The sequence below is a fragment of the Sinocyclocheilus anshuiensis genome, unplaced genomic scaffold, assembly GCF_001515605.1.
Source record: "Sinocyclocheilus anshuiensis isolate Anshui unplaced genomic scaffold, SAMN03320099.WGS_v1.1 scaffold1646, whole genome shotgun sequence".
NCBI lineage: Eukaryota > Metazoa > Chordata > Actinopteri > Cypriniformes > Cyprinidae > Sinocyclocheilus > Sinocyclocheilus anshuiensis.
The window spans coordinates 456424-481459 of NW_015547838.1; the positions used below are offsets into that span (position 1 = coordinate 456424).

Consider the following 25036-nt stretch of genomic DNA (forward strand, 5'->3'; position numbering starts at 1 on the left):
TTACTTTGAATTTGCTATAAGAAATCAAATACACTTCTGGACAATAATCAATCATTTGTAATCTATAATTTTTTCCTAATGGCAATTTTATGATTGTTTTATATACTACAAACAATTTCAATTTTCTGCACAGAATAATAAAATAAAATATGAAATATATACTTTATAGATTCTGTAGGCTACTGTAATAAATTATATGTCAATTAGCACTGCATCATTCATAAATTGTATTTATTTATTGTGTTTATTGTCTTAACGTTTCAGTTCATTCTGCTTTTTATTCAGTTTAGCTGCAGATATAGCCTGGCACGTCTATGAGCGCGAGATCACTTCTCTTTCAGTGCGAAAACTTAATTCTTTATCTCATTTTCATAAAATAAACTGCTATAGTAGTTAACTTTTCCTCTCCATCGGTGAATGATGATTTTGAAAGAAAACGCGCCAGAAGTCTGTTTGCTATAGCAACGAACCTACTTACATGATTATCAGATAAACATTGCGCTCTTATTTCAAGGTTGTTGTTAATGCTTGCTGTGGTTATTTTAAGTTTACTTCGTACATTCGGTTGAAGGATATTGTTAAAACACATTTATCATTCAATGGAACTGTGCGTATGCTTTAGACACTTACATTTTTGCTCTGTCCATGCAATAAATGCGCAGCCTTCGACTGCTTAGGTAATGTCGTCGTCGGTATGACTGAGAGCCATTGAAGCAAACCTGTGACAGTCCCTGCAGGCGGTAAATAGTAGAGCGCGTGAAGGAGAGATGCGAGGCACGAACACTGTTCAAGGTCTCCATTAGTTTCTGCTTGTAGTAATTTAATGTGTATATATATTTTGAAAGCATTGAATCGCTATAGAAATTGCGATTAATTCGATTCTTAGTGTTTTAAATCGATTAATGTCCGAAATCGACGATTCAAAAATCCATGTTTCAAGATCGATGCATTGCATCGTCAGGGTTTGTAATCGATGCATCGAGAAAACGAGTGAATCGTTACACCCCTAATCACGGGTTAAATCACCTAACAGTATGTATACTACGGAACCCCTAAAGGGACATACATGTTGGTGGGAAAGATACGGGGTGGAAGGAAAACATATTTTTCAAATCTCTCGCAAAACTTTTGCACTCCTCCGAAAAACTTTCGTTCTCTCTCAAAACCAGTTGAGTTCGGACAAACACTTGCAGTGGTTCATACAGCTCTGTGCGTTCACAATGGAGCGGTTCATAGAGTTTTATTTTGAACTTGGACTCAAGTATAAAGAAATACAGTCAGTGCTGCACGGTTTTGGGACATTCTAAAACACTTAACGTGGCTTAATGTAGGTGTCACTGTGGCCTCAAAGCTTACAACTCCCCTAATCTGGCTCGATTATTATTCCTGAGGAAAAACACGCCCTCCTCATTACCCTACGGACAAAGAAATGTAGAAATAAATAAATGTGGAAATAAATATAGAAATAAATATGTAAATAAATACATACGTCTAAATAAAGAAAATATACATAAATAAGGAGATAAAAGTATAAATAATATTTTTTTACATTTCTTTGTATATTTATTTATATATATATATATTTATAATTTTGTCAGGTTTGGCATTCCATAACCACTAAGATATTTTTACATTTTTACATATTTATGTTAGAAATAATTTTTCCTTTACATTTCTTATTAAATGTTAAGGTTATCATTAATAATTAGAAAGCAGATAATTTATTAAATTCATATTTTGCAAAAATATTTGGAAATTATGCATCTGTATTTTAACATATTTATATTTTTTATTTAGAAATAATTTTGTTAGATTTCTTGTTAAATGTTAAGGTTATAATTAAAAGTTAAGAGTGCAGATAATGTACTAAATTCATATTATTCAATAACTTGACCTCTGTGACTTTTAAATCAGCAGAATTCACAATGTTAAATCCATCAAAGAAAACGGAAGTGTTTTAAGACACAAGAGTACAAATGCAGAACTGCCCCGTCTCTCACACTGGTGCCACACCATCCGCCCATCTTTATTGTTGAGCGTTGGGATTTATTATAGCTCACATTTACTGTTGTCTTAGCTCTCAAGTTAATAAGTTACCTGGTGCACTGGGTGATTTCATAAAAACGTAACATAACTAACATCTAGCATGCTGTAAAACCTGTGAAGTAATTCATACAGCGAGACATTATGTTCTTTCAAAATGCCTAATCTGTGTGTCATGTAATCAGTGCATCTGACGCACACCTGTAGAGAAGCTGGATTTGGATTTCAGACCTCTTAAGTGCAGGTTTCTGGTATGGTTGTAAAGTGTGCACTTGCACAGGTGGGTCGAACTGTAAAAAGGGCTTATGGGAACCTGTTTAACTGCTGAAGCAGTGTCAAATTTACATTCCTCACTTTGCTTCTTGTTAATAAGCTACATAGATTGCACGTGATACTGTATGCATGCACTGATAACCTTTAACATATGAAGTTCCTAATGGAAAAATTAAGTTCTTTGAATTGGAATTTAATTTAAACTATTTAAAGAAATAAGTTTATGGTTGATATGGATCTTTTGCTTTAATTTCTCCTTCCTCCTTGTGCACAGTGAACTGCATTTAACAAGTCGTTTTTTTCTGGTTTGGTTAAGTTATTTGTTATTTCCCCTTCATCAGGTGATTGAGCGAGCAGAGAATTTGGGATCAGCATTTTTGCACAAAGGACACTCGAAGGACAGAGAACCCTACATCGGCATCTTCTCTCAGAACAGACCAGAGGTCAGAGCTACTAAATATGTGATTTATTACCCAAATGCATCTTTACACTTGTTTAGATTTTGACCAGATTTAAATCAATAATATAATTCATCTTAAAAGAATAGTTCACCCAAAATTAAAAATTTGCAGAAAAAATGTACTCACTCTCAGACCAACCAAGATGTAGATGAGTTTGTTTCTTCACTGAATTTAGAGAGATGTAGCATTGCATCACTTGCTCACCAATGGATCCTCTGCAGTGAATGGGTGCCGTCAGAATTAGAGTCCAAACAGCTGATAAAACCATCACAATAATCCACAAATATCCACACGAGCCCAGTCCATTAATTAACATCTTGTGAAGTGAAAAGTTTGTAAACAAATCCATAATTAATGAGTTTTTAACTTCAAATTGTCGCTTCCGGGCTAAATACGAGTCCTCTATACATAATATTGCTTTCTCCAGTAAAGAAAGTCTTGTCTGAATCAGGAGAGAAATATGGGTAACACTTTACAATAAGGTTCCATTAGTTAATGTATTAACTAGCATGAACAAACAATGAACAGTACATTTATTACAGTATTTATTAATCTTTGTTAATGTTAGTTCATGAAAATACAGTTGTTCACTGTTAGTTCATGTTAATTCAAGTGTATTAACTAATGTTAACATGCACAACTTTTGATTTTAATAATGCATTAGTAAATGTTGGCATTAACATTAAAGGGATAGTTCACCCTAAAATGAAAAGCTGATGTTTATCTGCTTACCCCCAGGGCATCCAAGATGTAGGTGACTTTGTTTCTTCAGTAGAACACAAACGAAGATTTTAACTCAAACCGTTGCAGTCTGTCAGTCCTATAATGGAAGTGGATGGGAATCACGGCTTTGAGAGTCAAAAAAAACATACACAAACAAAACCAAAAACATACACAAACAAAACCAAATGAAACCCTGCGGCTCGTGACGATACATTGATGTGTAAAGACACGAAACGAGAAAACTGTGCAAGAAACTGAACAGTATTTATATCGTTTTTTACCTCTGATGCACTGCAATGTCTGAACTGTCTGAACTGTCCTGAGCGCGACCTCGACAGCCGGCGTGTGACGTGTCTTCTTCTTCTTCTTGCTTTACGGCGGATCGCAGACTTATAAGTGCATTACCGCCACCTATCTCTCAAATGGACTATTGACACTCCTAACTGAGATTGTAGATAGAGTGTCAATGGTCCATTTGAGAGATAGGTGGCGGTAATGCACTTATAAGGGTGCGATCCGCCGTAAAGCAAGAAGAAGAAGACGCGATATAAATACTGTTCAGTTTCTTGCACAGACCGATCGTTTCGTGTCTTTACAAATCAACGTATTGTCATGAACCGCAGGGTTTAATTTGGTTTTGTTTGTGTATGTTTTTTTTGACTCTCAAAGCTGTGATTCCCATCCACTTACATTATAAGAGTTCACTTCCAAAACTAAGAGTAATAAATGCTGTAAGAAGTATTGTTCATTCTTAGTTCATGTTAACTAAAGTAGTTAACTCATGTCAACTAATGAACCTTATTGTAACGTGTTACCGAAATATGTACAGATCAAGAACCGTTTACAAGTCAAAACAAGCCAAAACAGTTCTAAACCAATATGTCAGTGGATTTTGATGTGAGAGACAACAGGTGATGTACTTTTTCACTCAAGGAAGCATTATTATGGATTATGGTATTTTGTCCAGAAGCAACAGTTTGAAGCTAAAAACGCCGATCGTTTAGTGTCTTTACAAATCAACGTATCGTCATGAACCGCAGGGTTTAATTTGGTTTTGTTTGTGTATGTTTTTTTTGACTCTCAAAGCTGTGATTCCCATTCACTTACATTATAAGAGTTCACTTCCAAAACTAAGAGTATTAAATGCTGTAAGAAGTATTGTTCATTCTTAGTTCATGTTAACTAAAGTAGTTAACTCATGTCAACTAATGAACCTTATTGTAACGTGTTACCGAAATATGTACAGATCAAGAACCGTTTACAAGTCAAAACAAGCCAAAACAGTTCTAAACCAATATGTCAGTGGATTTTGATGTGAGAGACAACAGGTTTTTTTGACTCTCAAAGCTGTGATTCCCATCCACTTACATTATAAGAGTTCACTTCCAAAACTAAGAGTAATAAATGCTGTAAGAAGTATTGTTCATTCTTAGTTCATGTTAACTAAAGTAGTTAACTCATGTCAACTAATGAACCTTATTGTAACGTGTTACCGAAATATGTACAGATCAAGAACCGTTTACAAGTCAAAACAAGCCAAAACAGTTCTAAACCAATATGTCAGTGGATTTTGATGTGAGAGACAACAGGTGATGTACTTTTTCACTCAAGGAAGCATTATTATGGATTATGGTATTTTGTCCAGAAGCAACAGTTTGAAGCTAAAAACGGATTAATGATGGATTTGTTTTTATCAGCTGTTTGGACTCTCATTCTGACGGCACCCATTCATTGCAGAAGATCCACTGGTGAGCAAGTGATGTAATGCTACATTTCTCTAAATCCTTTTTTTCTATATTAAAATTTTTTTGAGTATTTGTACGACCAACTGCGGGAAAAAAAAAAGTTTTTAAAGCATTATTTGCAATTCCGTTTGGTAATGGTGCAGATATGACACACTTCACTTTTAAAAGATAAAAATTAATCTTTAATTTCAATTTAGATTGAAATGACAATGTTAAAATCCCCTGTCTTGAGGGGGACTCTGAATGTGTGACCCACAGATTACAATGAACAAATGTGTGTGTTTCCGCATTGTGCAGTTCATCTTCGAACTTTCGAGATTGCAAATATTTTGTCACTAATGTCAGAAATCTTTCTTCAGTGGACGATTTCAGAGCTGGCCTGCTACACTTACTCTCTGATATCAGTTCCTCTGTATGACACCTTGGGCACAGAAGCAATAGGCTACATCCTTGAAAAAGGTATGTCAATTTTTCATGCAATTTTATCTTGAGATAGTGTATTTAGATTAAGTTTGTTTGTTTATTAGTCATTGATTTAGTATGCATGCAGATATGTGTCTTACAGGATGTCCCTGTTGTCTTTTTAGTGGTGTTTGCTAGGTCACTATTAGATTTAGGGATTCCTAACTTTAAGTATTCAGCTTGAAGATCAAGAGGGTGTTTTTCTTATTTTTTTCTTATTTTTTTTATTAACACACTACATGTGTTTGTGTGCGTTTTGCAGCCTGTATCTCTACAGTCGTATGTGACGTACCTGAGAAGGCCAAGCTGCTGTTGGACTGTGTTTCGGGCAGACAGCACACAGTCAAAACCCTGATCCTCATCGAAAACTTTGCCGCTGATTTGGTTAGCAGAGCACAGCAGTGCGGCATCGACATCATCAGTCTGAAAGACGCAGAGGTGAATAAACCGCAGATTGTCTGCTCAAATCTTTGCATAACCCCAGTGAATGCGGTCGATGCGTGTGTTTGTGTCTGGTGGGGTTTGTTTGTCTTGCTGTGACCCGGATCATGGATCAGCTGTGGTAACTGGGTGACCTGCATTACTGAACGCTTGCCCTCAGAGCACACTGACACTTCAGCTGCTATTTATAGAAAGTCCTTCAAACATACTAACTTATAAAAAAAAAGAAAGTATTATGTTACTGTTATGGAATTGTTTGAACTGTATGAATATCATATTCATGTACCATAGTATTAACTTTAAAGAATACCATAGAGTACCATATCCAAAAAAAAGGAACTTTTGGAAATGTTTGTTAGCATTTCAGAAGTGGTTTTATGTAAATCATCATAATTTAGCAATTACTCATGATTACATGGCAAAACATTTGACGTTGTTTAGATCTTTGTTGCTGTACAATTGTTATACTTACTTTTAATAGTTTTTCCTGGAACTTGCTTGCTTTACACCAGGGTTCCCCAAACGTTTTTGGTCAGCTGAACCCACTTCAGCTGCTATTTATAGAAAGTCCTTCAAACATACTAACTTATTTAAAAAAAAGTATTATGTTACTGTTATGGAATTGTTTGAACTGTATGAATATCATATTCATGTACCATAGTATTAACTTTAAAGAATACCATAGAGTACCATATCCAAAAAAAAGGAACTTTTGGAAATGTTTGTTAGCATTTCAGAAGTGGTTTTATGTAAATCATCATAATTTAGCAATTACTCATGATTACATGGCAAAACATTTGACGTTGTTTAGATCTTTGTTGCTGTACAATTGTTATACTTACTTTTAATAGTTTTTCCTGGAACTTGCTTGCTTTACACCAGGGTTCCCCAAACGTTTTTGGTCAGCTGAACCCTTTTGACGTAAATTCTCAGGAGTATTTCAAATAAATATAAAAAAAATAATAATAATATTAATATGAATCAGTTAATGTTTCAATAATTTAACAACATATTTGCATGTTCTCTGTTCTTTGATGACGGTTACTGGTCACATGACATGCAGGTAAACAAATAAAATATTTGTACAAATTTATTTCAAATTTAGTTTTTTTTTAGTGTTTCATTTTGATTTGTTTTTATTTTATTTATACCAATATAACATTTTTATGATTTAATTAGGTTGTTGTTTTTTGTGTTTATTTTAATATTATTTATATATTTTAATATACATTTTTATGATTTAAATTGCTTAAGTGTTTTTGTTTTGATATTTAATTTAATATTACATTTTATGATTAAATAATTTTAGTAATTAGCTTTTGACGTAAATTCTCAGGAGTATTTCAAATAAATATTAAAAAAAAATAATAATATTAATATGAATCAGTTAATGTTTCAATAATTTAACAACATATCTGCATGTTCTCTGTTCTTTGATGACGGTTACTGGTCACATGACATGCAGGTAAACAAATAAAATATTTGTACAAATTTATTTCAAATTTAGTTTTTTTTTAGTGTTTCATTTTGATTTGTTTTTATTTTATTTATACCAATATAACATTTTTATGATTTAATTAGGTTGTTGTTTTTTGTGTTTATTTTAATATTATTTATATATTTTAATATACATTTTTATGATTTAAATTGCTTAAGTGTTTTTGTTTTGATATTTAATTTAATATGACATTTTATGATTAAATAATTTTAGTAATTATTTTTTATTTTTTGTATTTCTTTTCATTTGTATTATGTTTTTATTTAATTTTTTATTATTTTAACATTTTAAATTTTAAGTAAATTTTAGTTTAATATTATGTTTATTTTAATATTACATGTTTATGTTTTAATTAAATTTCTTAAGTGTTTTTTATTTGTTTGTATTATTTATTTTAATATTACGTTTTTATAATTACATTTTTAGTATATTTTTAGCTAAATATTACGTATTTATTTTATTTTATTATTTTTTTTTATTGTTTTGACATTTTTATAATTAAATTTGTAGTTTTTTGTTTGATATTATATATTTTAATACTACATTTTTATGATTTAATTTGCTTAAGTGTTTTTTATTTTTAAATTATTATTATTATTATTGCTTAAATTATTTACATATGAATTATTTGAATTTGACATTTTTATTGTTTAATTAGCATTTCATCAGCTCGTGAACCTCTGTTTGGGAAATCCTACTTTACACGATGAACTTTCTGAGTTTGATGTGCTACTGGCTTGTGTTTGATTGCTGTCATTCTGCAGTTCAGTCTTTACCGCAAACACAAACCTCATTCACGCCTGCAGTTGCTTCCTCTTTCACTGAGCTTCCTCTGTCTCCATCATTTATTGAAATAAGTTTCCCTTCCTTTACAGAATATCGGCAAGGCTCATCGACAGCATCCTGTGGTTAGTACTGTTGTTCCTTTTTCAGTTTGCCAGTGTATGTTATATTTTATAACTATAAAAGGTTTGTTTCTGTAAAAAGTCTTTGCATTTATTTATATTCTTAATATTTATTTACTATATTTGCAGCCCCCTCAGCCTGATGACTTGGCTATTATTTGTTTTACAAGTGGAACCACAGGTATGATGTTTTTATTGGTTACTTCATTCTAGGCGCTAGTAACGCTAAGATCATGAGAGAATGCATGAATCGATGTCAGTGTGTACATTTGCCTTCAGTGCGATGCAATGTCCTTTGAATAAAGGTGTCTGCCAAATGTATAAATGCAAATGTCTCTTGTAGCACTCCAAATTCTTGTTTGTAAAATCAATTTGAAAGAGGATTTCAGACGACATGTGAATTGAGTGCCATGATGGACACAACATTTCTCGTTTGGTTTCTCACAGGAAACCCTAAAGGAGCGATGCTCACCCACAGAAACATAGTGTCTAATTCTTCTGCCTTCATCTACGTCACAAAGGTAAATACAGTCTCAAATAATAGCCCTATAATCACACAACTTCAAATGCATTTAGCAAGCAGAATGCACATTTTCACTTTTTAGGAATATATTTTAGTTGTTTATTTTCATGACAGTTAAGCACATTTAATCCCCACTTCTTAATGACAAGAAATGCCATATTATTTATATTGTGTAATATTTGTTGAAATTATTATTATTTGCATTTTAATTTTATAATTTATTTTTATAATTAAATTGAAGTGACTAATTCGATCCTGTTGTGCATAATTGGTTTATTATTGCAATAGTAATATATTTCTTTAATGATTTGTTTAATTTCTATAATTCATAATAAAATAAAAACATTTTTAATCCGAATAATATTAATAATTTTTTACCATTATTTTATTTTACAGTACAATTTGTAACTATTTTTAATCACTCTTTGGCTGAAACTGAAAAAACAAAACAAAACAAAAAATGCTTTGAGAACACTTTTTTTTTTTTTTGCATTATATTTTCATGACAAAGCACATTTCATCCCCGATTCTTAATACTGTAATGAGAAAAGAATGCTAATTTACACTGTGTAATATGTGTTGAAATAAGTGTATTTTTATTTGCATTTTAATTTGATAAATTATAATTTAATCATTTATTTTATAATTAAATGTAGTAATTTCTTTTATTGTTACATTAAAAAATATTTTATAATCAATCAGTGATTTACATTTGAACAAAGTGATGCACCAGGGAGACTAGACCTGTAATATGTTACTGTTTTCATAATATTTAGGATAAAAGCATCAGCTAAATGACTAATTAGAGAGATTCCCATTTGGTTTCACCTCTTGTCTTGCAGGCCTCTTGCCCCATTGGTCCTCAGGACGTGCACATCTCCTACCTCCCCCTGGCACACATGTTTGAGAGAGTCGTACAGGTCTGTGCAGGGTGCTTTCAAGTTATTTGAGCTTTTTTTCAATAAACACATTATTTAGGGTGTTAAAATGGTGCATTGCTTGTTACACCTCATGACCGTTCATGTCCACTGACGCTGTTTCCACACTCCCAGGGTGTGATTCTGATGCACGGCGCACGTATCGGATACTTCCAGGGTGACATTCGAATTCTGATGGATGACCTCACGACCCTGAAGCCCACCGTATTTCCTGTGGTTCCTCGTCTGCTGAACCGCATGTTTGACAAGGTGAGCATACATTGATATGTAAGAGCCTGTGAACCTGCGAGTGATCACAGAAACTAGATTAAACCTGCAGCAAACAGGAATGTGTAAATCAGAGGGAAAAAATGGCTGTGTTTTCAAATACATTTAAAATACATGCGTTTCAGTAAATGCTGCTCCACACGAACGCCAACTCTGGTTATACAAAATCGGTTATAAATCTGTTATTAACAAAAGAGAAGCTTTAATCTCTCCCAGCGGTTTCCCGCCAAAATAATAGCTCTATGGTTTAACGTTTGAAAGCAAAGAAATTAAGAGTGCCATCAAAATTAATATTGTAATTTTTTTTTTGTCAAATTAAATTTAGTAGTTTTAATACTCATTTTATTTAGTAGTACAAATAGTATTATTGCGATTAGATTGTTTTTATAGTTTAATTTAATTTTATAATTCAAATATTAATAATAATAACAATAATTTTATAATAATAATAATAATAAATAGCCCCATTTTATAGTACTGTAGATTTAATGCAATTGTAATATATTTATTGATCGATTTCATTTGTATAATTAAAATAATATTAAAATAAAATATTTTGAATAATAATAATAAAAATAATAATTTATTGTTGTTGTTATTATTATTATTATTATTATAATTGAAGTCATTTTTTTATTTTACAGCACAATAGTAGTACTGGATTAGTAATATAGTTCTTTATTGATTTAAAATACAACTTATTTGATATCTTTCACCTCATTCATGTCTTTCCTCTCGTAGTATTTTTATGTGTGAGATGCTCTCGTGTAGTAGTAATGTAGTGAAACCCTCTCGTAGATCTACGGACAGGCCAACAGTCCCCTGAAGAGACACATCCTGGAGTTTGCGTTCAGGAGGAAAGAGAACGAGATGAAGAGCGGGATCATGAGGAGGGACAGTGTTTGGGACAAGATCATCTTCAAGAAAGTCCAGGTGCTTATTGACCTGAGAATGTGCTTGCTGTGTCTTTTGTGCTGACAAAATTAGAAACAGTTGTAGTGTGAAAAGCTGGTATGTTTAGAGTAGTAATGGGTCTCTGCTGCCCCCTGTAGGCCAGTGTTGGAGGTCACGTTCGAATGATGTTGACTGGAGCGGCACCCATTTCAGCACCTGTTCTCACCTTCCTGCGAGCTGCATTGGGCTGCCAGGTACAGTTTGATTACTTAAATGCATACATTTAGACATATTTAGACATACACTGCTCCGGGTGTGTGTTCACGGTGTGTGTGTGTTCACTGCCAGAGATGAACTATTATGCCGCTAAAGGCGAGGGAGAGGTGTGTGTGTCCGTGTTGTTTTAATATAAATGAGATACTATTGTAATGATTTAATAGTCATATTATTATATGTACAGATCACGAATGTATCAAAGATTAGGATTGTAATTGTTATTTTATTTGTTTTTAATATATAATTTTAAATATTATTATTAGTTTTTACATTTATTCATTGTATCAAAGATTAGGATTGTAATTGTTATTTTATTAGTTTTTAATATATAATTTTAAATATTATTATTATTATATTTTACATTTATTCATTAATTCAATTATTCCTTCATTTTTGATATGGATATATATTTGAAAATGTATACTATAATTTAAATATACTGTATACTTAATTTGTATATTAAGTTTGTATATACACTAAATAAGAAGTTTTTTAAATAAAACGTTTTAATATATTGTGGTGGAAAGAGGTAATGAGAGAAATAAATTCAAAATGTTGCAGTTGTATGAAGTTTCTTGTTAATGCTTTGGAAAAGTTGACAAATTATTTAAAAAAGAGAGACATTATTATAGTTTTTGTTAATATTTTGAGTTAGATTTTATTTTTATATATTCTGTTTTCACTTTAATTTGAAAGTTTATTTATTTTTAAAAACATCTGTAGTTTTTATTATTTTTTATTTATTAGTTTTAGTTTGTTTAGTTTTAGTTATTTTAATAACAAAACAATTGTAGTGTAAAATAGTAGTCTAAAAAATTAGTTAATAAGGTTTATTTTGTTTCAAATAATATTTATTTATTTTGTTTCATGGTTTTAGTTTTAGTTAACACTAATAACCTTGATGTGTGTGTTGTTAGTTGTGTGTTTGCATGTGATCTTTCACAAATTTGACAAGTTCTTGTGTTGTTTTTGGCAGGTGTGTGTGAGGGGTCCCAATGTTTTTAAGGGGTATCTGAAAGACCCTGAGAAGACGAAGGAAGCTCTTGATGAAGATGGTTGGGTTCACACAGGAGACATTGGCAAGTGGTTGCCGGTAAGAACGGTTTAATAGATAACTCTCGTTCTGTGTTCACAAGCACATTTTATTCTAAGTTAGGAAATGAAGAACATAGATCCACAATTTTGGTGCATTATAAATAAATAAAAAAACATGATACAGCTAATTAAATGCTTACATGTGGAATTTAAACTACTTGAAAGGGTTTTTTTATGTTTTTGAAAGAAGTCTCTTCTACTCACCAAGGCTGCATTTATTTGATCAGAAATACAGTAAAAACTTTAATAATATGAAATATTTTTACAATTTAAAATAACGGTTTTATATTTGAATATATTTAAGTGTAATGTATTCCTGTGATGCAAAGCTGAATTTTCAGCATAATTACTCCAGTCTTCAGTGTCACATGATCCTTCAGAAATTATTCTAATATGCTGATTTACTGCTCAGGAATTTATTATTCATCATTATCATTTATTATTATCAATGCTAAAATGTTTTTGCTGCTTAATATATTTGTGGAAACTGTGAAACATTTTTTTTCAGGATTCTTTGATGAACAGAAAGTTTAAAGAACAGCATTTATTTGAAATGGAAATCTTTTGTAACATTATAAAAGCCTTTACTGTCACTTTGGATCAAATTTGGATTTAAAAAGTCCTTGCTGAATAAAAGTATTAATTTGTTAAAATTTTACTGAGCCCAAACTTTTGAATGGTAATGTATAAAAAAAAAAACACCCAATCACTGACAAAAAATAGTTTGCATATTACTAATTTTGGATGATTGAACATAATTGTAAAAATGAACTAATTTTCTAACATAGTGTATAATAAATGCTGTATTTAAAAAAAAAAAAATAGTTACTGGTCCTTTTAGCAGGTTACATTCATGTAAAATATGCCATTATTTAAATGGACTATATGGAAATATTTTGATAGTTTTCAGTTAGTGAAAGAATTAAATTGAATCCTGCCATATTTATATTGTAAGAAGAGAGATGGTGCTCATAAACCTGCACATATACACACAACCACCACACCATTTTTGTTTTGCAGAATGGCACTCTAAAGATTGTGGACCGTAAGAAGCACATTTTTAAGCTGGCTCAGGGTGAATACATCGCTCCAGAGAAGATCGAGAACATTTACATCAGGAGTGAAGCTGTGGCGCAGACTTTCGTACATGGAGACAGTCTGCAGGTGAGGAGAGAGAGAACAACACACAGATGGAGGCAGAAAATGTATTTATTATTTATTGTTCTCTCATTTTCTCCACAGGCCTGTCTGGTAGCCATCATTGTGCCTGATCCAGACTTTCTGCCCGGCTGGGCCAAGAAGAGAGGCATAGAGGGCTCATATGAAGAGCTGTGCAAAAATAAGGTCAAGACAGATCTTACATGTGCATTTTGTTCACTTCCACACTTTTCAGAGAGTTGCATGCATTGGTGTATTCGGATCTTGAATAAAATGTAAGTATCTAACAAACCACAAAGTTTCGTGTGAATAATGTGTCTGTGTGTTTTCAGGAGGTGAAGAAAGCCATTCTGGAGGACATTGTCAAACTGGGTAAAGAAAGTGGCCTGAAGTCTTTTGAACAGGTGAGGTTCGCCTTGATAAAACATAAAAAACAATATTAAGGCCTAAATGTAAGATTTATGTATTTTAATTGCATATAACATTTCCATTCATTTGGATTATACAGTTTCAACATAAACTAATAAACTTAATTTGTGCTGCATATTTGTCAGTTATACATAAATGAAACTGCTAAGAAACAAGTAAGATTTCTGCACTCCAAACAATCATGGTATAGTTTATTATTAATTATTTGCATTTGATTTTATTTAAAGGGGTCCTATTATGCTCTTTTACAATGCCTTGAATTTGTTTTGGGGGTGTACTAGAACATGCTCTCATGCTTGGTGGTTCGAAAAACGCATTATTTTTTTACATAATTTACATTATTACAATACCTTTCTCCCCAGTCTGGCACAAACGGCTCGATTAGTTCGGGGTTTGATGAACGCCCGCCTTCTGAAAAACTAAATGTGATGTGATTGGTTAGCTGTCCCAGTGCGTTGTGATTGGCTTAGACAGTCACAGCTTAGACGGTGTTTCAGTGCTGCCCCGCCCCTTGCCAAAGCGGCAAGTTTAGTTAAGGATGGTGTCAATATTGCTATATCAGTTTGAGCCGGAATCAGTCCCAGAGAATATTGAACAACAGGATCGCACAGAACCTTTGCACGCACGGATATTGCAAGACATATCAGAGTGGTAACGTTATTGTTGTTTTTTTTTGGCTAAATCACATTTTAGATAGGATGTCAACAACCGCTTAAAAATAACTGCATTTACTATGTACAGATAAGTGCATATGTATTATTTTTTGTTATTTAATTCTAATATTATAACATGAATTGCAGTGAAACTGTTATACAGTTGAATTTATTTATACCATAGTCCAGTGTTTCCCAGGCGGCATATATATGCAAACTCATTCTCTGCCAGCAGGAGGCGCTGTTGGAGTGGTAGAGATCAAGGTTTCCCCGGTAACGGCTGTACACAAAGCAGCGCTCCGCTCAAAAAAACACTGCTTTATCAGACATTACATGCAAGATTAAATGAAAATGACATCCAATTTTCTGAAGACAGTCGGTTTCCTTCAGAAATACAGTGATATAAAAACACCCGCACTCTGTGTACTGTACTATTGTACTGACAGCAATTTATTATAAAAACGTTTTCATAATTGTAACACATATTTTCATACATAATTATTCAGGTGCATGTGTAATAACTTGCGAAAACTTGAGGCTACAGCAGCAGTTCTTCTTCGTCGTCATCTTGTCTGATAATCATATTTTTAAAATGCATTTTTTAAAGCACTTTGAATTATTTTCATTGTGAAAATAATTGCATATATTTATTTAAGAAGTATGAATATGGATAAAATATGTCTGTGGAACAAGCGATTTTCAGTAACACATTAAGTTTATCAGTTTATGTATAATGCAAATGAATGGAAATTGCATAAGCAGTTCAAATACATAAATCTTACATTTAGGACTAAATATTTTTGAGTGCGTTGAAATGCATAAAGAAGTGATTTAATAAATGATGACCGCTTTTTCATCATCTTCACTTCTCAGGTGAAGGACATTGCTCTTCACACCGAGATGTTCTCCATCCAAAACGGCCTCTTGACGCCCACCCTGAAAGCCAAGCGCGCTGATCTCAGGAACCACTTCAGGAAGCTGATCGATGAGCTTTACTCCAACATCAAAATGTAAACCAGAGGAAGAGCCTCAGATATTACAGAGTAACAGAGCTGACATGGGTCCCATGACTGAATAGAGCTGGTCCAAAATAAGAGACTTGACAGAGCTTGTTGTCAACTGACATAGCATCAGTTTTATGTGCCTTTCAGAATAAGATTATATACTCTAGATCAGCTGTTACTCGAAGCTTCATCACTCAGCTTCAGCTTTAAAGATTCCACCTCAGGAAATCATCCCTACATTTTGACACCATCATTTTTACCTTTAACTATTTTAAGAGAAAGGGAAGAGAAATCCAAGAGCAAAAACAAACCTAATGCTGTTATTGAAGACATAATAATGTTCCTCTTTAATTTAAGTGTATTTTTTTTTCTAATGAGATGATGTAGATAAGCCAAGCATGCTATTCTGCTTAAATTTGCTGAAAATTTACTCATCCTCAGTCCAAGTTGTAGATGAGTTTGTTTCTTCATAGGAACAGATTTGGAGAAATGTAGCATTACATCACTTGCTCACCAATGGATCCTCTGCAGTGAATGGGTGCCGTCAGAATGAGAGTCCAAACAGCTGATAAAAACATCACAATAATCCACAAGTAATCCACACCACTCCAGTCCACCAATTAACAAAAGCGGAAAGCTGCATGTTTGTGAGACTCATATGTTTGTGGAGAGACGTCGTGTGGATTATTGTGATGTTTTTATCAGCTGTTTGGACTCTCATTCTGACGGCACCCATTCACTGCAGAGGATCCATTGGTGAGCAAGTGATGTAATGCTACATTTCTCCAAATCGGTTCCCATGAAGAAACAAACTCATCGGCATCTTCTATGACCTCAGGGTGAGTAAGTTTTTAGCAAACAATTCCTTTAATATAGCAAAAAAGTTTGTGGCCTTTATATACAATTTTTAAATTGAACTACCGCTTCAGCGGCGGTGACTGTATCTTGTAATGATCTCACATTGTGTATGGGAAATATTATATACAGTCTCAGGGAAAAATGTGCCTTATTAATGGACATCAGCTGCATTTGAGTGTTGCTGATGAAAGAGGAAAAAAAACAAAACAAATATATATATATATAAATTTGTACAATAATTTTGTACCGTACCTCACAATCAACATGAAGGGTGAAGCACACACTCCACACTAGATTTAGAGTGGGAAATATATTTCAATATTTTGTCTTCCAGTAGATATTTTAATATTCTGAAGCCTTTTCCTGGACTCTTTATTAACAGGATGTAAATTAAATAAAAAAGGAAAGTTTTGTATTTTAGGAAAATGACTGTTATTGGTCCTTGATTCGAGTTCAATTGAGTTCAATTTTAAATATAATTCTGTATATTTGTATAGAACTTATTTTAAAGCAGCTTTACAAAGAATACCGCCTTACAAAATGTCTGTGGAAATGGTTCATAAATCTGTTTTTATGAATGATTTACTCAAATTAGTTTTGCTTGTGTTTCATGAATAAGGTCCGTTGAGTTTAAACACAGCCTGTGTGATTACAGTATGTACCTATATAAGCCATATGCTGTCTATATGATGCTTTCCTCATCTTAAATGTTGACTTTAAGACAGCTTACATTCTTAGCACAAACAACAACTAATTGTGTTGCTTATTTATGTGAAGGCTTTGAATGGCAGGTGTTTTCAGGTGTAATATAATGGATGTGATGTGTCTCATATCATTATGCTGTAACAGCATAGCAGAATACAGGAGCTTTCCACATGTGTCCTTGTATTTCATTGATGGTTGCTGCTTCATGTTCATTGTAATTGTGTGTTTATTATGCACAGGTTGTTTTTATTGTTTATTTTATTCAAGATTTATCTTGTGTGTGAAATGACCTGTAAGCCAAATCAACTGTCATGTGTGTGACAAACAAAAGTGCACTCATAAAATGACTCACTTGTACTCAAATACATTATCGTGACAGTAATGATAAATGTAAATTTTCCATGTAAGAGATGTACATGATTAAAATTAAATATGATTTATGGATGATGAAGAGTTGGTTAAAGCGGTTTTTCTTTCAGGGCTATGAAAATTCAATTATAGGTTTGTTTCATGTAAATAGTCATGGGACAAAAACCATTTATTTCCAATTTACACGTTCTGTTACAACTGCATAGGAAAGAATCAATTAAAACTGTCAATCAAATCAATAAAAAAAATATTTTATATTTCTATATATTTTAAAAATGAGAAAAGACATGCAGTTTATTATCCAAGCAGTACACTATACATGTGCTCACTTAGCTTGGATTAAGTGTGCTTCTTCATTCGTTTTTTTTTATTTTTTTAATAATTATTAGTATTATTATTGCATTTAAATACAAAATTGGGTTAATGTATAGACCAGCACGCCTGTGAGCAAAAAATAGAATTATTTGAAAAGAATTATATAATTAATTCAAATATTTACGTGTCCTAAAATAAAAGTTGATACAGTTTAGACACACAATTGCACTAAAAAAAATTCCACCCAGTACTCTGTATACAAAATTACGTTATTTATTTTTTAATAAACCACTGATATAAAACATCTGTTTATTTATTTATTTTTTATCAGTTTCATAGTACTTTATTGGTTTTAGTATTACATACAATCTTGTTCCAAGAACAGCTTTGTAAAGAGGATGCGTGACGTCGTGACGTCGTTTCGTGCGTGCGTGGATTATGGCGACGTCCCTGGGCTCAAACACCTACAACAGACAGAACTGGGAAGATTCGGTATGTTTTAGTCATGATCAAACTCGTAACACACTGCAGACTGCTTCAGAAATGTGTCTGTGTCTTCGCTTATTGAAAGACAGAGATTTTGACGACACATTTCTGACAGTTATGGAAAGTGAGAAATAATTCGCGCACTCTGCTGCTGTATTGCTGTCTGCTGTGTGTATTAGAATATTAAATAACCCATTAATGAAGTTTACAGAGGCATTTTGATTAATGAAGGTCTTAATATCAGTTTCAAATATTTTTCTACAAATATCTTTACATAAGTGTCAAATATTAGTAATGAGTGTTATGATGCTTTTTGGCATTATGATAAAAGCTTGTTTACTTATTTTTTATTCTCACGTAACCACTTGGCAAAAGTGAGAAACAAACAAACAAAAACGTTGTCAAAAAGCTTATCAAAAATCTATAAAATGTCAAAAAGAAGGTCACGCCAGGAATGTCACTCATTGTGATTCAACAAACTGCTAATTTAATTGTTAACGTTAGTTATTAAAGCCAATGTGCATTTCATGTTTGCGATGTCTAAGAAGGCTTTATATATCCCATGTATCCAGCTGTTCCATTGAATACATCAGAGTGTCTTCTTCATGACATTATTTACAGACAGCTGATTTTAGATGTACCAAATGTCAGCACATGCTGTTCTGTTAAAACATCCAGACAATGGCTTTGTCACGTGTTATGACCTGTTATGAGAACTGGCTTCCTTGAATGTCCTGCACACTAGAAACTGTTTCAGCGAGACAGGGGTAGCTGCAGGTTGGAGTAATGGGCTTGCCGAAAGGTGATTGCTACAACAGAAACTAACCCCTAACCCTAACCAGAAAGAAAGACCTTTATCCACACCCTACCTTTCATTTCGCCATGCCCACTGCTCCAGCCTGCAATTACCCCTACTTGGTTTTAGCAGTGATCAGAAAGTCTATCCCTTTCTGAGCGATAAAGTCATAGAGGATCCAGAATGCCAGCTCTCTCTCCTTCAGCAGATATCAGTGCTGCTGTGATTGCTAAAACTATCTTTAGCTCCTCTAATGAGGTGAATGACATGGTAGAACTTGTTGAGGGAGCAGTTTAGAGAGATCAGGAATTTATACAGCAAAGCACTTATTGCTGGAAATGGGTCAACATTTGACACGATAAAAGCTTATCTGATATAAAAGCTATTTTTAAATGCATGTGCCAAGTTCTTATAAATGTAATATTTGTATTTGCGCTGATTTCATACAGTTTTTGAATGATTTGTATATCAGTTTCAACATTTTGATGTAATTTAGTGATGAAGAAAAAGTGAGTTTTGCGTACACATTGAATGCACATGATTGTCCTCATCTTAATAATTATTTTCAAAAAAGTTTTCAAAAGTATTTTCCATGATAAAAGTTTTTTTTTTACAATTATTTTGACTTTCATTAATGAATATCATCAGGTTATACCACTGGACATTTAAAAGCCTGAACTCATGCGATAAAAACGCTTTATAGGTTGCTTGTCATATGTTTATACAACACAGCCTTTGCCAAATTTAGTTTGTATAGGACTTTTCACAATTCAAATTGATTTATAGAAAGTCGTACTGTTATCTCTATAATAGATAATGCTTTAACATAGAGAAAGTTTTACAGCTGGACAAAATGGCCAAATATAACAATGATGTAAAGGTCCTCTGGATTATATCTAGCTATGATATATTTATTATTTTGTCTAGCTGCTAGCAGATATTTTATTTTGTTATATTTTATTTTGTCAAAGGTCATTTGTTGTCCTGATTTTCACGTTTTTTTCTTTTCTTTTTTCACTCCAGGACTTCCCTATTCTCTGTCAAACATGTCTCGGGGAAAATCCATACATTCGCATGGTAAGTGATTTCAGTTTTTAAGTTACCTGCAAAGAGTGAAAGCTTTTTTTTGTTGCTGTTTTTGTCACTCTTGGGTAATTTAAAAATATCAATTTAAACGTGAAGCTTTTCATGTTATAATTATTTGTTTATATTTTGTTTTTGCAGACTAAGGAAAAGTATGGCAAGGAATGCAAGGTGAGCTCACGATCTGATGTTTGGTTATACAGTAGGCTAGGGCTGGGCGATATGTCAAAAATATCTTATCGATAATTGCCTTTAAAAATATCGCGATATCCGATAATATCGTCTACCTAAGCCCTTCATTCTTGCATGCAAAAAGACCTGTATGGTGACTCTGGGGCTATGTAAAATATTTTTTGCAATTTGCTAGGTTTATCATTTGTCATTTTTGATATGTCGATAATCGTCTGTTACCTGACTGTTGACATCAACATCGCGATTCTTACGAGACATCGTCGATATACGATAATATCGTCATATCGCCCAGCCCTACAGTAGGCATGTATCTTAAGAATTGTAGCTAGGTGTGTTATTAAATCAAAGTCTTTTAAATGTTTTTCAGATATGTGCACGTCCCTTCACTGTTTTCCGCTGGTGTCCTGGAGTACGGATGCGCTTTAAGAAGACTGAGGTGTGTCAGACCTGCAGTAAGATGAAGAACGTCTGTCAGACATGTTTGCTGGACCTGGAGTACGGTATGAGTTACACACCAGAGCCAAAACCAGAAAATCTCTTCCTCTCTACCAGACTACAACTATTTTTTTTCAATTCTCAGCCTATTTTCACATGTATGACTTTAAAGTGCCCCTATTATGGATTTTTGAAAATTACCTTTCATGCAGTGTGTAACATAGCTGTATGTGAATGTAAACAATCTGCAAAGTTGTAAAGCTGAAAGTGCATCATAAACAAAATTATTGTCTCTCAAAAGAAAGAGTCGACTCTGAATCACATAAACGAGTCGTTTAAAATTTGAATCCCATTTCTGTGACGTTAACACGGCACACGTTACCACATTTGCATATTGCCCGCCCATGTACTACATTCAGTTTGTTTGGACCGGCTTGCTCCTTCGAATCACAACCTGTAAGTATGATTAATAATTGTTGCTTTAATATTCTGCTGAGCGTGCAAAATATGTAGTTTTGTGTGTGTTGTGTTGTGTTGTGTATACACTCAATGCCGCTGTAAGTCTCCGGCTAACTCACGCTATAGTTCTGCTAATCAGCTGTGGGCCTGCTATTGTCTAGAAATTTGTTGATTAATATAGAATTAATAATATAGAATGTCTGTTGTTCTTATTACTTGGAGTCATGATAAAGGATGGAGCAATACATTGGTTTACAAACTGCAAGGATTTATCAGTACTCCATGTCTGTGTTCGGCTAACGCATATACCATTATTGTTTGGGTTTTTCACTACGTTCCGTTTCCAACACGCGCTGTACGCAGTAGACCAATCACGACTGCCTGGGTCATCGGACCAATCAGAACAGAGTAGCCCCACACAAAGGAGGGGTTTGGAAAGAGGAATCTTCGAACTAATCATTTGAGAGTCGAAATAAGGTAAATTTAGTTTAAGTTTTTTTGACCTTGCTTGCATGTAAACCTGTTGCTGGGGACTCCCAAAACCAAATTATGAACCTTTCAAATAGCATAATAGGGGCACTTTAATATATGCCTTATCCTGATTTCAAGATTAGAATTATGGCCAGTGACACAAGAAAAAAAAAAGAAAAAAAGCCAGATGTTTTCTGCTACATATGTGGGTGTTTTACTACATTCAAACAGTGACAAAAAAAATTACAGAAAATTTGTGAAAAAAAAAAGTAATTTTGTGAAGTTCTTTTACATTAAATGGAGTTTTTAAACATATTGTTCCACTCCTTAGTAAATTGTATGTTAAATGCTACATTGAACTACTTTTTTTGTCATTAAAACTTAAACTGTACATGCATTTGAAAAATCTTCTTTCTTAATTTGTGAAAAAAAAAAAAAAAAAACTGTTGTGATTTAAAATGGATATTTTTAACTCAAAAAAATTAGGTAACATTTTTTTGCAAATCAGCAGTATCATTTTAGTATAATTGAGATACTATAATAGTTTTTATTAATATTTAGAATTTTTATTTTTATATTTTCATTTTAATTTTAAAGTAATTTTTAGTAATTTTGTTGTTTTGTCATTTTTAGTTTGTTTTGTAATATGTCTGTAGTTTTAGTTATTTTTTATTTCAGTTTTAGTTAAGCTAAATGAAAATAAGAAATGTTGAATTGCAATGTAGCTGAAATACATTTTTTTTATGGTTTTAGTTTTAGTTAACTGTAATAACCCTGCATATCAGAGGGTATGTTTGCAATGCCACACTGTCACACTTTATATCATTTGAAAAATCTTCATTCTTATTTTGTGAAAAAAACATGTAATGGGAAGTTTTTATTGATATTTTTTAACTAAAAAAAATATTATATTAGACCTTTTTTTGCAAATCTGTGGCTGTGTAATTCATTAAATTATAAAAAAGAAACATTACAATAAATACTTTTAAAATAAAAACAATCAAAATAATAAAAAAAAGATTATTAATAAATGAAATTAAATAAATTATTATTTTTTTGTTTACCTGCACATGCAAATGTGTTGTTAAATTATCAAAATATTAAGTTAAAATCTTTAAGTAAATATTTCACATTAAAGTAGTTTGACTGACAGAACAGTTTGGGAATAACAGGTCTTAAGTAATGTTTGTGTTTACAGGTCTTCCAATCCAGGTCAGAGACACGGGCATGTCCATCAAAGATGACATGCTGAGGTCTGACGTGAACAAGGAATATTACACTCAGAACATGGAGAGACAGGTGAAATTTAATACAAATATTACATCTAAGAAATCCAATGCCTGAAAAAAGAAACATGTAAAATTGTAGCATGTGCTTTATGTAATCTCTTGGTTTGCTGTCTGTGTCAGATCCAAAACTCAGACGGTACCAGACCGGTAGGGATGCTGGGTAAAGCACAGAACCCCAGTGACATGCTGCTGAAGCTGGCGCGAACCACGCCATACTACAAACGCAACAGACCCCATATCTGCTCCTTCTGGGTGAAGGGAGAGTGTAAGAGAGGAGAGGAGTGTCCCTACAGGTCAATTTGACTTTTCAGTTTGAGTATTTTAAGAGGGTTAAATCATTCACTTATAATGTCAGTGCATTTTTTTTTCTAAGTGCTATGAAAGAAGGCAAGTATCCCAGATTCCAATATGAATACTGATATTTAAATCAGTTTATGGGCATGAAATTAGTAAATATAGCCGTAAAATTTGGGCCATTGCTTTTAATAGGTCTAAACTGTTATAGAATATTAAAAAATATTATAACTTTTAATTTAAGTAAACTTAAAACAGTCTTCACATAAACCCATTATAATGCATTATGCATTCAATACAAACATATTTTAATCAGCAACTTTTTGTTCAATCGACCTTCTTTAGGCTTACTCAGGTTTTATATTTTTCTAATTACAAAGATGAAAAAATAATATATATATATAATTTTTTTTTTTTTTTGGCATGCAGTATTATCATAAGTGGGTGATTTTGGGCATATTAAGCCCCAAATATAAAATATTTTTGTTTAATTTTATAATTTTATAATTTTATTTTATAATTTTTTTCCGAATGAAGAAAATATAAATCACAAAAGTTCATGCATTATTTTTGACAGCCCTAGTGTTATTATAGCATATTATATTTTTATTTTATTTAATCTTTTCTATATGTTTTCGAAAAGCTCATGACATTAATTAGACGTGCGTCTTTTTGATCAGAACAAACAAGTTAAATTCATTTCTATAATTAAATTCATTTCTCATTTAGCTAAGGTGAAATATAACTGAATTCAAGCAGGAATTCATGTTCTTAATCATGGTGGGACTCTGCTGTAATGCAGGTGACTGTCCTCACAGTGGCAGTAGCAGTGTTGTGTTACTGTCCAAAAATACTGTCCAAAGTCACTAAAATCATTTATGTCCCATCAGGCATGAGAAACCCACAGACCCTGATGATCCTCTGGCCGATCAGAACATTAAAGATCGTTATTATGGCATCAACGACCCGGTGGCGGATAAACTTCTGAAGAGATCATCCAGCATGCCTCGACTGGACCCGCCCGAGGACAAGTCCATCACCACATTATACATTGGGGGACTGGGAGAAAACCTCACTGACTCTGAGCTCAGGTAAGCAGAGATTCAGGAACAATAGTATTGCCATTTTAAATCTTAAAGTGTATTTTCAGTACTGTAACATACCTTGTTACAGTACAATGTTCCTGAAGTATTCAAAAACTCCTCATGTATAATAGTGTTATTTTAGTAACATTAATGTACTATTATAGTTATTAACATTTTGAATTAGCTTTTATTTTTATATTTTCTGTTTAATTTTAATTTTAAAATTGTAGTAATTTTTTGTTGTATTTTTGTCATTTTTAGTATATTTTTTATTTTAGTTTTTATTCATTTTTAGTTATGTTATTTTAGTTGTAGTTATTTAAGTACAGCAAATTCAACTTAATGAAAACGTTGCCTTGGCAGATAGCTGAAAAAAAAATAAATATATATAATATATATATATATTATGTT

At 32.5% G+C, this 25036-nt stretch overlaps 1 protein-coding gene and 1 pseudogene across 1 annotated transcript in view; both read left to right on the forward strand.

Moving 5' to 3' along the window:
• LOC107704656 (long-chain-fatty-acid--CoA ligase 1-like) overlaps positions 1-16262 on the forward strand; it is a 29048-nt pseudogene extending 12786 nt beyond the window's left edge.
• Positions 16263-18456: 2194 nt separating this feature from the next.
• Positions 18457-25036, forward strand: part of LOC107704657 (pre-mRNA-splicing factor RBM22-like) — a 24047-nt gene continuing 17467 nt past the window's right edge. Inside the window, exons 1-7 of the mRNA XM_016507647.1 lie at positions 18457-18527; positions 20341-20394; positions 20542-20571; positions 20960-21092; positions 23156-23256; positions 23367-23539; positions 24431-24631. Coding sequence (XP_016363133.1) covers positions 18474-18527; positions 20341-20394; positions 20542-20571; positions 20960-21092; positions 23156-23256; positions 23367-23539; positions 24431-24631 — 746 coding nt within the window. The 5' untranslated portion in view covers positions 18457-18473. The remainder of the gene's footprint in view (positions 18528-20340; positions 20395-20541; positions 20572-20959; positions 21093-23155; positions 23257-23366; positions 23540-24430; positions 24632-25036) is intronic.